Source organism: Corylus avellana, chromosome 5, assembly GCF_965113065.1.
Source record: "Corylus avellana chromosome 5, dhCorAvel1.hap1.2, whole genome shotgun sequence".
Lineage (NCBI taxonomy): Eukaryota > Viridiplantae > Streptophyta > Magnoliopsida > Fagales > Betulaceae > Corylus > Corylus avellana.
Window position 1 is genome coordinate 26,327,971 of NC_142494.1, and position 13,645 is coordinate 26,341,615.

Sequence of the window (13,645 nt, forward strand, 5' to 3'; positions counted from 1 at the left end):
ATATTTCTAGAGAAAAAAATGGTTCCAAATTCAAACTCCCAAATAGTTTAAGCATAGCATTAAAATCCATCAAATATAACATTCTATAGATAATTCAGTTCTCATTAACTATAAACTCTATTATCATCAAGCTTACAACGTCAAGTGAGGACCAAAATAAAGTACCTACTTACATTAATGCTTTTGAGTTCTAAAACTAAGCTCTTCTCAAAAAGGCTCCAAAGATCCCCCGAATTAGTAGGCTTGCAGAAATTCACTGATCTGGAGAAGAAAATATGAAAAAGCTTGATGTTGTGTATATATATAATATACATACATGTAATAAATACTTATATTAAAAAAAAAATTGAATCCTCATGATCATGATGATTACAATTGCAAATCTTACGTTTAACCTACCCTGCTGATGTGGCAGTGCCATCAGCCATTGGATTAGCATTTTTTTTTTTTTTAATAATAAAAAAATAAAAACACCCAAAGGTTGTATTTTTGAAGATAATTTTGATTGTTTTTTGAATTGGAATTCTCCACCTATTTTTGATATCGATGTCAATGATAAACATCTTGTAGAGGTTGGTACTTTGTCATATGATCAAGAACTTAATCAAAATTGCGATGCAAACCATGTGTTTGATGAATGTCCAAAGAGTAAAGTATCTCAGTTAGGTCTAGATGAAATTAATTTTGTTGATTTTCTTTGGGTTGACAATTTTCTATCGAGTTTTCCGGATCACGTTTTCCTACCCATACAAGCAAGTATTGAACAAAGTTAGGGCATTCTACTATTGAATGACTAAGTCAATTTAGGAGACAAGTTGCAGCGATTTAAAGTTTAAAGGTGCTTGGGAGAATAGAATAGTAATCTAGGAAGTAAAATAGAATTTGCCCAATCTTTTTTTATACTTCATTTTAATTGCATGACAAAATATGTCAAAATTATTGTTTCTAGTGAAGATGGCTTGGAAATGCATGCAAATCCACTCTTAATTGAAAAGAAAAAGAAGGTAATCTTACCTCATCAGTCATTCTGCCGCCTTCACCACTTTTGCTTCATGCCAACATCTTCAGATTTATTCTTGAAATGATTTCTGATATTCATTTAAATATTCATCAGTCATTTTAACAACCCAATATCAAAGGTTTCACAACAACTCCAGGAACAGAAAATTGATCACAAGCAGATTATATATATACTTTTGAAGGATAAGTGATTGAACGAGACACTCACTTAGAAGTTGCAGCTGATGTTTCTGGCTTATCCCTTAAACTTAGTGCGGATAGTGGTCTTGAGAGGTACCACACACTATCATGTTCATGACAGCTAGTCGACTCCGTTGGCCATCTCATTGGAACAACTAAACCCCTGTATAGCAATGTCAAACTGATGAGTTGGTGTTGTTCAAGAACCTATTCTGCAGGCCTACGACATATTCACAAAGACAAAGGCCTTGCTTATGTTGAGTAGAGAACAAAGAAAATTCTCTATATGAAGCACTAATATTAATACAACACATATTTACATGAGCTGTCCACAGTTCTATCTAGAATGAACAAATTCTATTTAAAATAAATTGTAAAAAGTGGCTCAAACCAGTTAATTGTATTAGATTTAAAGGCAAATTCAGATAAGCTCATACCCCTCAAGACATCTGTGTTTACAGCGATGCATCTTATCCATTGTGTAGCTCCCAAAAACGATGTCAAGTTGCTTAGCTAGATTTTGTATGTCGGATAATCGCACAACATCCCAAACCTTCATAACCTGAATGTGATGTGAATACTCCTTGAGAATATCTACAGTCCAAACTAGACTCAGCTGCCGATCGACCTTGTACATCTCTAAAAGTTCAGAGGAAGTACCATCGTGGACAATGAGGTTTCTCCTCTCATGAGGCTGACGCCAACCACTTGTAAGCTTTGCCAACAGAGAAAGCACTGCACTACGAGTCTTTGCATTTCTAATTCTATCTATAGATATCTTGAAATTGTTGTTGAAGTAAACCTGTATGTAATTAAGGTAAAAGTTACCTGATTTTCATACAAGTCATTTTTTAATAATTTTTGCCATTAATTTCTGCCAATGCTGAAAAATATTAGACAACCAAAACATTGCATGCACCTACCTTCCATCTAGCCTCTCTGAAAAGTATAGAGTCATTCCTGAGTAAAATATCAAGCTTTCCAAAGTCCACCAATGCAGCAGTAATTGCCCCAGCCAAGTTCTTGTCCTCACTGGCATCATAGAAACACCCACGTTCCTTGGCATCAATGACTAGTTTCTTCCACACAGAGTCACTCTTGAGTAAAGTCACCCCATTTCCCAAAATCCAAAGGCAATACCTAAAATGAAACAGTGACCAAATTTTAATTTGCACAAACTACAGAAACAGAAACGTTTTTTAGCAGCAGCACAATCTGATATATACAAGTAATACCTTGCTCGAGTCAGTGCCACATTTGCTCTTTGTCGGTTGGAAAGGAAACCTACTCTTCCACTCCCATTGCATCTTACAGTAGAGATAATAATTACATCATCCTCACCTCCTTGGAACCCATCAACAGAGCGAACATTCACAGTGAAGCCACTATTAGACTTGCTGTATTTTCTGACCCTCTCTTCAATTGCAGAAACTTGAGCCTTATATGGTGATATCACTCCTATACTAACCTTCTTCTTTGTGACAAGGAATTCTGTCACAAAAACAGGTAATGGTAAAAGGATTCATAGCATTTGTCTATTCTGAAAGCAATTTTATTTTTCAGGATAATAACCTAGACTAATAAGCAATAAAACAATAAAACATACGTTTAAAAAGATTCTCAACTATCTCAGAGACCACAGCAGCCTCAACCATATTCTTGGGACTGTGCCCCAGACCAAATTCCTCCTTTCCATCGGCTATACTTATAAAAGAGTAGGAACTGTACATGTTGCCCTGAAGGAAACGCTTCTGGTATTCTCTTTCTTTAACATTTGGAGCATCTGATATCTGTTTTCCATAGAACTCCCTGTTTGGAAATAAGCTGATGGATGGATGCATCCTATACTGGATATCAAGCAGGTGCTTCCGGCGCCCCAACATGACCAGTCTTTCAAACAAACTTCTTCCAAATTCAGCCGTCTTGGATATCTAAGAAGTGCACATTCAAAAGATGTTAAACAAAGTGGGAGATGTTCTTAATTTGCAAAGATAAAAGAACCAAGGATAAACTCTAACCTCGCTTTTAACCATTGCAGGGAGCTGCCTCTCATCCCCTATGAGAATTGCATGGCGGACGCCATCTAGCTGTAAAGGAATAGCTGATTCACATTCTTTAAGCTGAGCAGCTTCATCGATAACCAAAAATTCCATGCTTGCTTCAGTTCTGTGTAATTTAGCAGAGCTTGATGCAGTACAGAACACTAGGATTGCATTTTCCAAGCAAAAGTTTATTATTGGACCGTCACCTAAATTTGGAACAGAGGATGTCAGAGATGATTCCAGATATCTTAGTACATGAAGGCACTCTTCTCTCATACTCGACTGTGCAAGGCAACCCACATTTGCTACAGTGACACCACGCAACAAAGGTTCAAGAGATTTAAGCAAAGTAAGAGCTCTTCTCATCTCTTTCACTACCTTTAACGGTAGTAGAGAAGTTGGTAAGTGCGTATACAAATTAACCAAACAAAACTTCAGTTGCTCATGAATTGAACAGAATGTCTTCTTTAAAAAATCCTCAAACGTCAAAGGATTATCATCATCCTTTTTGGGCTCATCATCGTCCTTTTCGAGCTCATCATCCCCCTTATTGTTTTCCTCCTTTCTTTTTTCTTCCTTTCTTTTTTCCACCTCCTTTTCTTCTTCCTTTCTTTTTTCCTCCCTTCTTTTTTCCTCCTTCATTTTTCCTTTCTTTCTTCTTTCCTCCTTTCTTTTTTCTTCCTCCATTTTTTCTTTATTTTTTTTTTCCAAGTATATTTCGTACTGCAATTTAGGGACATCAAGCAAAGATATCATTGATGCTAAGCCATTTCTCCAGCCAGATGTAGAAGCAAAGCACTTCTCAAGCACATGAGCACGATAGTCGAGAAATACATCAAGAAGATCTTTACGATCACCAAACTTCATTCTTCTACCTGGATAGATACGATCAACAATCTTCATTCGTTTACCATTCCCGAATAAAACAATATCTCCAAGCCCGTACGGGTCATACTCTAGCGACTCCCTCGCCAACCTCAGCAGCCGTGTTGTAACTTCCAAAACCGCAATGTTAGTTGGAGCACAAGTTAATGTTGTGCACTTCATTTTAAGGAGGGCATGTAATAACACACCAACGGTCTTTGTTTTCCCGGTCCCTGGAGGACCCCATATCAGTTTGACAGGATTCTGATTATTGCATTCTCTCATACCAATGCAGCCTAAAACCACAGCTTCTTGAGAGTCATTTAGATTATATGAGCTGATCATGTCCTGTAGATAAGGAGGGGCAGGGCTGCTTTTTCCTTTAGAAAAGCAAGTCATACAATTTTCATCATCCTGTTTGGAATAAATATATAATGCATCAGAAATATCAGTCTTAAAAGAGAAGCATACTAATATGTCCAAAATACTCGAGAATGAATCATGATGTGTGTGACATTGAAGAACAAAATGAGATAAAATTCTTACAGCTGAACGGCCTTGCAGTACTGTTTTAATAATGTTTGTGTTTCCCCCATCCGGATCTGGGTTCAGTGCACTCCATATACGAACATATGTAGTCATATTCATAAGATAAACTGCAAGAAGTTTTTCTTTCCCCTGCTCGTGCATGTCTTGCTCATCAGTCAAAATAGGCTTTGATGCCAGTATCGGGACCTTATTAGTGTATATGTTTCTTGGCTCAAGAACATAAGCAATAAGATAGAATCTTTTGGGCCTGTTCAAATCATCGGTGCATTTTGGTCTAACATCTGTCAAGGCAATAATATCACCTGCCTCAGGTTCATATTTTTCTTTATCTTTCTCAGCATTTTGAACTCTCTTCAACTCAGAATCTTCAACGCTCTCCAATTTAATTTCATAAAACAAGTCATTGGGAGGCTTGAAGTTTTTAGATGTTTTAACATCTTCTGTTTCACAAATAGGTGCTTGAGACGGCGCTGCTATGTTGGAAAACAAATCAGCATGTGTTTCCTCAATTAATGAAGGAGCGAATGACTCCTTGTAATTTGTCACTGACGAGAATGTCTCTGGGATCTCTTTAACCTGTCAGTAAATAATGTCACAGTTATGAATGGAAATGCCATGACTCATGAGAGAAGATCTACACATGCTTGTGGGAGCAAAATGTACATCATTGAATAAAAAATTAAAGTACACATAAAATTAAGAAATATATAAATCAATTAGTTAGTTCCCATAAAATCTTATATATGCCAAATCTTAAGAATGCAGAGGGAGATACAATAAATGAATTCTAGGAAAATAGGAAACCACTTGAACCAAATTCCAACGAATTGATCAATATTTAAAAACAAAAAATAATAATATAAATACCTAAATATATTCACATCCTTAACTACACCTTATAATTGTAATACAACATTCTCAAGTTAATAAAATTAAAATATAATCTTATTGGACAATTCCCATAATAAATATAGGCTTTTAAGACCGAACCACTTAAATCTTTATGTTCTCTTCCCCTTCTCTTATTTATTCTTTTGTAATTTTATTTTTATATTGCGACAATTAAATGAGCACTCTTAATTAATTTCTTTAACAGTACCTATAATCTATTAGATGAGGGATTATCATTCCTTGATCAAGATGCTTAAGTTGCAATACATGACTTAGGAAATACGAGAAGTACTACATATATATGAAGTTAATTGTTAGAATCCATCACTACGAATGGATTTTCACCTTGCTTTCCCATAGGTACTGTAAGCGAGATTGACACATTGGAAAGTATTTTAATGCATGAGACCGTAATGTAATATATTGGGACACCTTTGACCCAAAAACTTATGCATATAAGTTTGGATCCAAATGTATTATATTAACCATTTACACTTATGACATCTTTGCAATGCAAGACTTAACCTTTTTACACTCACATGCGTATACTCGACAATCCTCCTCTGCTCATATATGTTATCAACATGTCACTACACTCCCCCTCGCCCATTAATATCGTGTGGGAGCTAGATGTCTTTTTATATCAAGTCATTCACATGGGACTAGGAATATAATCGTTGATAAGCCAATTATTTTGGCTTTTGTTGGTGTGTGTATATATATATATATATATGGCAAAAACTTCAAGAGTTTCAAACACTCCAGCATGGCAAAACACCAGCTGAAACAACCTGTACAACGCAGGAACACCCAAACGACTAAATTGCAATCCAGCTTGGGTTTCAATATTCTCCGAGTAGGAAACAATTTCTCTTTGACCGACTTAGCTTATTTAGGGACCATCTTTTTATCCTCCTAAAGTTGATGTGGCTTTTAAAATCATTATTAAATTTTAGATGAATCATATTTGAATTTTGATTCAATGGTGATTTTGAAAGTCACATCAATTTTAGGAGGATAAAAAGATAGTCCATAGCATTACTCATGCATATATGTACCAATTGGTGTTTAGTAATGTACGATAATAACTGCAGAAGTTATAAAAATGTGCTTCAAAATATAACCTAGGATGAAATATCCTATTCCTAAGCATAAAATTTAATTAGGAATGTTTTTGGAAACCGGTAAACAAATAAAGAGATCATTGAAATTTATTTATTTCACACGTTTTCTCTTTAGCAAAATGAAGAAAAATAGAAGAAATATGGATTTATTAAAAAAAAAAATATATATATATATATAAGGGGGAGTTCAACAGCAAGGCGATAAGGAATTAAGTACTATTCTCTATTTCTAAGAAATAGTGTATTACTATATCCCACCTTCTCAGCCGGATCAAATGCATTTTCCTTTACTCTACGTACGTGGAGGAGGGAAATGCATAGAGGAAAATTAAGGTGGGATATAGCATTACTCTAATGAAAAAAATGATCTTTGTAGTGCATTTAAGTATGCGTTTAATGACTTTTTTTGTTGTTTAATGTTGGTTTAATTTGATCCAACTAGCTATCACTATATATAGGGCAGAAATCATTAAACTATAATGATAAATCATGCATAAGGTGGGTTATAGGCTAGTTTAGATAAAAAGAAAAACACACGAACCTGATTTTTGAATAGATCTTTATTGAGAACATCCCCAAGAGACCAAGAGAACACCAAGTCTATTAAGCTTCTACGAGCAAGTAATTATTCCTTCTTGGCATTATTAGTCTTCTCCATTTCTTCAATCAATTTGCTAAAACCCAGAAGTTCATAAAGCACGCATGCCAATTAAAGCTGAGAGAGAAAACTTTCCACTTAAGAAAATAGGCTAGAAAAGAAATTTACCCAATCGTATGGCTAGCTAGTACATGGCCACAAATAAAGATAGCTAAACACCCATTATGATCATGCTGGATTCTTATCCTTCAATGATGATCATCAAAAGCAGAATGACCTACGTACAACACAAATGCCCCAAGTGAGAAAAAGGAGTAAAGAAGATGTTGACTACAAATCAAACTAAAGTAATTGCTAGTGCATGAAAAAGTTATGTCTACGTACGTATGAATCATTCAACACCCTGTTTCATGCATCCGTACGACTAACATGCAATGCTAATAACATGGATACTTATCTTTCGTACTATATAGGATGATGAACATTGTAATCAAATAAAAACGAGTGTAAAAGAAAGGAAAAGGAAGTCGGGAATATAACTAAAAGACAAAAACATTCAACGTACAGAGAATAAACTTAGGGTGTAAGTAAGAAGAAATTAAAGGAAATTCTTAAACCTTCGATGTTGGTTTTCTATGTGTTGGGTTTTAAGAATCTTACTTGAGAAAAACATGTTCTAGAAATGTTGCACTAAATTGAGAAAGTTGAATTACTAATTAAGAGAGAAAGAAATTTGGATCACAAATTCTAATCCGTTGTTTGTTAAGGATGCATATATGGGTCGTAAAAGACATGAAATTTCTCAACCTTAGGAACCCAAATTCCAAGATAACATATGTGTGTGGTATGAAATCATTTCTTCTATAGACACATCAATTAGAACGGATCATATGGAAAGGCAAAGCCTTTTCCTTTTCCTTTTTTTCTCTCTTTCTTTCCCCTCTCAATGAAGAAATCTTGCCACTTTACGACACTAGACATGAAGGCTTTTCCAAAGAGCCCACAATACCGACCTTACGGGTGGACTCAATCCCATGATCAACAGAGAGACCACATAATATATATGATAGTTAGCAGACAGCAGTTAATGATGGATTTGGCTAATAAGACAGTTTTGTAGGAAAATACTTCTTGAAAAATAAAGAGAAGTTGCATTTCTTAATGGGATTAAGAGACTGTACGTTTGGGGATTATAAGTACCATCTCCCCACTCCCCGACTATATTTTTGAGCTCAGCCTCCACTCCCTCTTTCTCCCCCATTCTTCGTCTTCTTCCACTTAGTTTTTCTAATTCTTTTCCTTTTTGTCTGCAACTTTTTTTTTTTATAAGTAATAACCAGTCTTATTAAAAGCGTAAGGCGCCCCAAAGTACACTGGGAGTATACAATAAGATCACCTAACTAGAAAGGAAAAAACGAACAAGAAAATCATCGTAGCTAATCGACACCGGAAAGACATGCGCAACAGTTCAAAGGTACAAAGTATGATAACAAGAGTATAAAATGTCTTCCAAGGATCCCTCCAAGTCCTCAAAGCATCTATTATTTATCTCCCTCCATAGACATCAAAAGAAGCAAGTAGGCACCATCTTTCAGACCGCAGCACTCCCCCTCCTCCTTGTAGACCACCAACAGGCGAGCAAATCGGAAACCCGTCTCGGCATCACGCAAGACAACCCAAACCGACCAAAAAAAGGCACACCACAAAGCATAAGCTACCTCACAATGAAGAAAAAGATGATCTACCGTCTCCTCACTTCTCTTGCACATACAATAGCTGTTCGTCATAATCACATGTCGCTTCTTGAGGTTATCTAGGGTCAGAATTTTGCCTAAAGCTGCCGACCACACAAAAAAGATCGCCCTTAGAGGAGCGTGTGTTCGCCACACACTCTTCCAAGGGAATCTCCTCCCTTCAGTACAGGTCAAGGAAGCAAAGAGAAGCTTGACCTTGAAATGACCTCTTTTGGAAGAGATCCACCACAATCTGTCTGCACACCCTTGTCTCACTCGGGCAGAGTGCAACACTTGGAAAAAAGAAGCAAATACCTCCACCTCCCAATCATGAGCCTCTTTAGAAAAACTAACATTTCACTGATTGGATCCACCCAGCACTTCCAAATTAGCCGCAACTGAGGCCTCCTTCGCACAGGCAATACTGAATAAACCAAGGAAATCTATCTTGAGAGCCATATCTCCACACCACCTATCATGCCAAAATCTAACCCTAGTCCCATCCCCCACCTCAAATCACGTGAAGCCTTGGAAAGTGTCCCAACCTTCCCTAATATTCTTCCATAACCCCACCCCAAAAGTTCCTCCAGGCTCAAAAGAGCACCACCCTCCCCAAAAACTTCCATACTTAGCATCTACCACAACTCTCCACCAAGCATCTCTCTCCGAACCATAACGCTACAACCATTTCCCTAGTAGAGTGCGATTGAACACCCTTAAATTTCTAATACCCAACCTGCCCTCCTTAATCGGCGTGCAAACCTTCAACCACTTCACCAAGTGGTTCTTGAATTCTTCACCTAACCCTTCCCATAATAAATTACGTTGTATCTTCTGAATGCGTTTGGCAACACTAACCGAAATAGGGAAAATAGACAAAAAGTAAGTATGCAAGTTAGCGAGAGTGCTCTTGATTAGCGTGACCCTACCACCTTTCGACAAATACAACCTTTTTCAACCGGCCAACCAACGTTCTATTTTCTCAATCACATCATCCCAAATATGCTTAGCCTTGAACGAGGCCCCCAACGGCAAACCAAGATACTTTACTGGCAAAGAGGCAACCCCACACCCTAGAATACCGGCTAACATGCCCTCTTGCTCTGAGTTCCCCACTGGTATTAACACCGACTTAGCCAAGTTAACCTTCAGACTGAAAGCAGCTTCAAACAGTAACTTCAAGTCTGCAACTTGAAAGCCAAATCTATGGCTTCCCTTCCCTCCTCTCCATCGCCTACACACCTACCCCTCCAATTCGGAAGGTGCAGATAACACAGGGCAATCAATCCCTCCAGTAACAATGTCAACCCAATCCCCTGCCTCAACTGTCTTTGCATTTAGGACGCCAGCCTTCTTGCCCTTCATGCCAATGCACTTCGTGGTGATCGTAATTAATTGACATTTATGAAGATTTGCATTTCCATCAACAAACTCAATAGCAAATATATATATATATATAATAATTAAAAATAAAAAAATAAAAAAATAAAAACAATAAAATCAATCAGTTCTTCTCACTTTAGCATGATGAAACTATATTACTAATCAAAAAGGTTAAGGAAAGGTACACACACCTGGCTATAATCATGCTCGATGTTGAGCTCTCAAAATCCGAAGTATGGTTGATAAACATCATCAAAAAGACCTACAAACAAAAGCACAAGGAGAGAAAAAAAGAGGATCATATTCATTCCTGAGAAAAGATCTAAAGAAGACGTTGGCTGCTGCAACTCAAATAAGTAATATCTGGTGCATGACTTAGTACGTACGGCTAACATGCACACTGCTAGCTGATTACCTAGATGTACATATAGTAGATATTTAACGTTCCAAATAATCTCTCAACTTTTGTACTCATTGTAATCAAACAGAGAATCAACATAGCCTGTAAAGAAGAAGAAGAAGAAGAAGAGATTGTTAAACCTTGAACGTTGTTGTTTTGCAGTGCTGAGGTTATTGAGAATGAAAACATATTAAATGTGGCTTGATGGAACAAACCTGTATATTCAAATGAATTTAGAGTATGCCGAATTGAGGTTGCATCTGTGAGCTTAGTGGCAAGAAATTGATGATATATGAATAATGTATGACAAACTAACCTCCTGAAATTGGAGGTTCAAATTTGTCAAGTTTGATGAGATCTTTGGTTCTCTCTCTCTCTCGCCTGATGATCGAGAACATTCATATATGTAGTAGCATTGATGAAATTCAAAACCTTCATTCGCTAAAGAATCTTCCATTGATCTATTTCCTTTAGAACCACCACATGAAAAACCCATAGTCAACGTACTTACACACACGCTTGCACACTACTGCATTCATGAGTTACTTGTATCCAACCATCTGCTTACTCTGCTTTTGTAAATAGTCTCATGCATGCATGGTAATCTGGACTTTCTTTGTTTCTTCTCTTTCGTTTCAGATTATTTGACCGCTTGAGTTTTACAGGTGCATGGGCTTCCAGTTGAATATCTAAACCATGTAGAAGCAGAATCTCTAGTGCCAGTTTAGTTGAAAGCTCTTGCTGGTGCAGCCTCAGACTATCTTGAGAGCAAAAGCTGTGATGGGGGAAAAAGTAGTTATGAATTCCATCCTAAATGTGAGAAAATGAAGCTTACTCATTTGTGTTTTGCAGATGATCTTTTGATTTTTTCTGAAGCTAGTTTGAGTTCTATTAAAGTTATCAAGGCTGCTCTTATTGAGTTTGAGAATTTGTCTGGGTTGAAAGCTAATCCTTCTAAGAGTTCTCTTTATTGTTCTGGAGTATCAGATAGAATGAGGCATATTCTATTGGATGATTTGATGATGAAGGAAGGTCATTTCCCTGTGAGATATCTTGGGGTTCCTCTGATTTCATCCAAACTTTCTGCAGCTGACTGTGGGGCTTTACTTAGTAGAATTTCTGGTCGTATAGATTCTTGGCTCTCTAAGAATCTTTCATATGCAGGTAGGCTCCAGTTGTTATCTTCCGTTCTTTATAGTTTACAAGTATATTGGATGAGAATTTTCATTCTTCCTAAAAAGATCATTAAAGCTATTGAACAAAAGTTCAATAGGTTTTTATGGAATGGGAAAGAAGAAGGTGTAGCTAAAGCTAAGGTTTCTTGGTCTGATCTTTGTTTTCCTAAAAAGGAGGGAGGTTTGGGCTTAAAGAAGCTTGAAACTTGGAATCAAACTTCTATGCTTAGGCATATCTGGAGTATATTTGCCAGGTCTGGTTCTATTTGGGTTGCCTGGGTCAGAGAAAATCTATTAAAAAGAAGGAGTTTTTGGAGTGTAGGTATTCCTCAAAATTGTTCATGGAGTTGGAGGAAAATTTTGAAGCTGAGATCTATTGCTAAAAGGTTCTTGAAGTTTGAAGTTGGGCATGGGGATAGCATTCATATGTGGCTGGATTTGTGGCATCCTGCTGGAGTTTTGATTGAGCAATATGGCTTTAGGGTTGTTTATGATGCTCAAAGTAATATTGAAGCTAAGCTGTCTTCTGTCATTTGCAATGGAGATTGGTTTTGAAGACCTGCAAGATCAGAAGCTCTAGTTGATATTCAAGTTAGGCTTTCTGAAGTTTGTTTAGGCCAATGTGATAAGCCAGTTTGGACTGCTTCTAAAAAGGGTGTCTTTGTTAGTGCAGAGACTTGGGAAGCCCTTAGAAAGAAGAATGTAGAGGTTACTTGGTGGAAGTTAGTTTGGTTTCCTCTTGCTATTCTTAAGCAGGCTTTTATTTTGTGGCTTGCTATGAAGGATAGGCTACTTACAGGTGAGAGGTTACTCAAATGGGGTTATAAGGGTGAGGTTCAGTGTTGTTTCTACCATTCTCAACTAGAAACTCATGATCATATTTTCTTTGAATGCAGCTTTAGTTCGAGAGTTTGGAAATATTGCATGTTTCGTTGTAAAATTGATATGCCTCTTGTGATTTGGGATGATCTTGTGCAGCTTGGTTGCAATAAGTGGGGAAAGAACTCTCTTAAGTACTTGATTTGTCAATTGGTTCTTGGTTCTGTTGTTTATAATCTTTGGCGTACTAGAAATGAACTTAGACATGATGGTGTTCCAAAAACTGAAGAGCAACTAATGAAGCAGATTTTCTGGGAAATCAGGGCTAGGATTGCTGTAAAAAGAGGTTTTCCTAGAACTAGGGAGAACCTTTTATTGTGTTCACTGTGGAATTTGCCTTCTGCCATCCTCTGTAATGTTGGCTTGTAGTTTTGTTTTTTGTTTTAATATGTAAGGGTTGTAAGGGGCTGTTTTGGTGTTGAGTAGTTGCTGGTTTTGTAGGTTTTTTGTTTTCCCCTGGCTTTGTAAGGGGTTGTATTTGTGTTTCAGTGTTGCTCTATTTTGAGCTTTGATTTTAATGAAATGCTTATTCATCAAAAAAAAAAAAAAAAGTAGTTATGGGCATATGCAAGGCAAAGGTGGAAGAGTTCTAAAGCGCCTTGTCCGCGAGTTTGCCGATAGTCACCGCAATGTCCCAAATTTGACTTGACTTGACTGCAGCAAATAATTTTCTGTTATGTTGTATAGAGCTGATCCAGCCTGCAGCTTCAAGAGCTAACCGAGCCTTACTCCCCGTGGCTGACAGCACCTGTAACATTTGTTGTAAATTGACGGCTTGCTCTAAAGGTTGGTCAATCAATCTTGGTG

The 13,645-nt window shown here is 37.0% G+C and overlaps 1 protein-coding gene and 1 pseudogene across 2 annotated transcripts; one reads left to right on the forward strand and one right to left on the reverse strand.

The window, feature by feature from the left end:
* Positions 1 to 1,018: 1,018 nt before the first annotated feature.
* LOC148585986 (uncharacterized) lies at positions 1,019 to 7,328 on the reverse strand (annotated as a pseudogene). The gene is made up of 9 exons (XR_015912111.1): positions 7,212 to 7,328; positions 4,653 to 5,231; positions 3,219 to 4,520; positions 2,807 to 3,131; positions 2,436 to 2,691; positions 2,124 to 2,340; positions 1,638 to 2,002; positions 1,229 to 1,363; positions 1,019 to 1,088 (listed from the first exon to the last, which is right to left on the reverse strand). The product of XR_015912111.1 is annotated as an uncharacterized LOC148585986 (transcript).
* Positions 7,329 to 11,608: 4,280 nt separating this feature from the next.
* On the forward strand, positions 11,609 to 13,207 carry LOC132173392 (uncharacterized). The gene is made up of 3 exons (XM_088516848.1): positions 11,609 to 12,461; positions 12,576 to 12,793; positions 12,938 to 13,207. The coding sequence occupies exons 1-3, from the start codon at positions 11,609 to 11,611 to the stop codon at positions 13,205 to 13,207; spliced, it is 1,341 nt and encodes a 446-aa protein (XP_088372974.1).
* Positions 13,208 to 13,645: the final 438 nt, after the last annotated feature.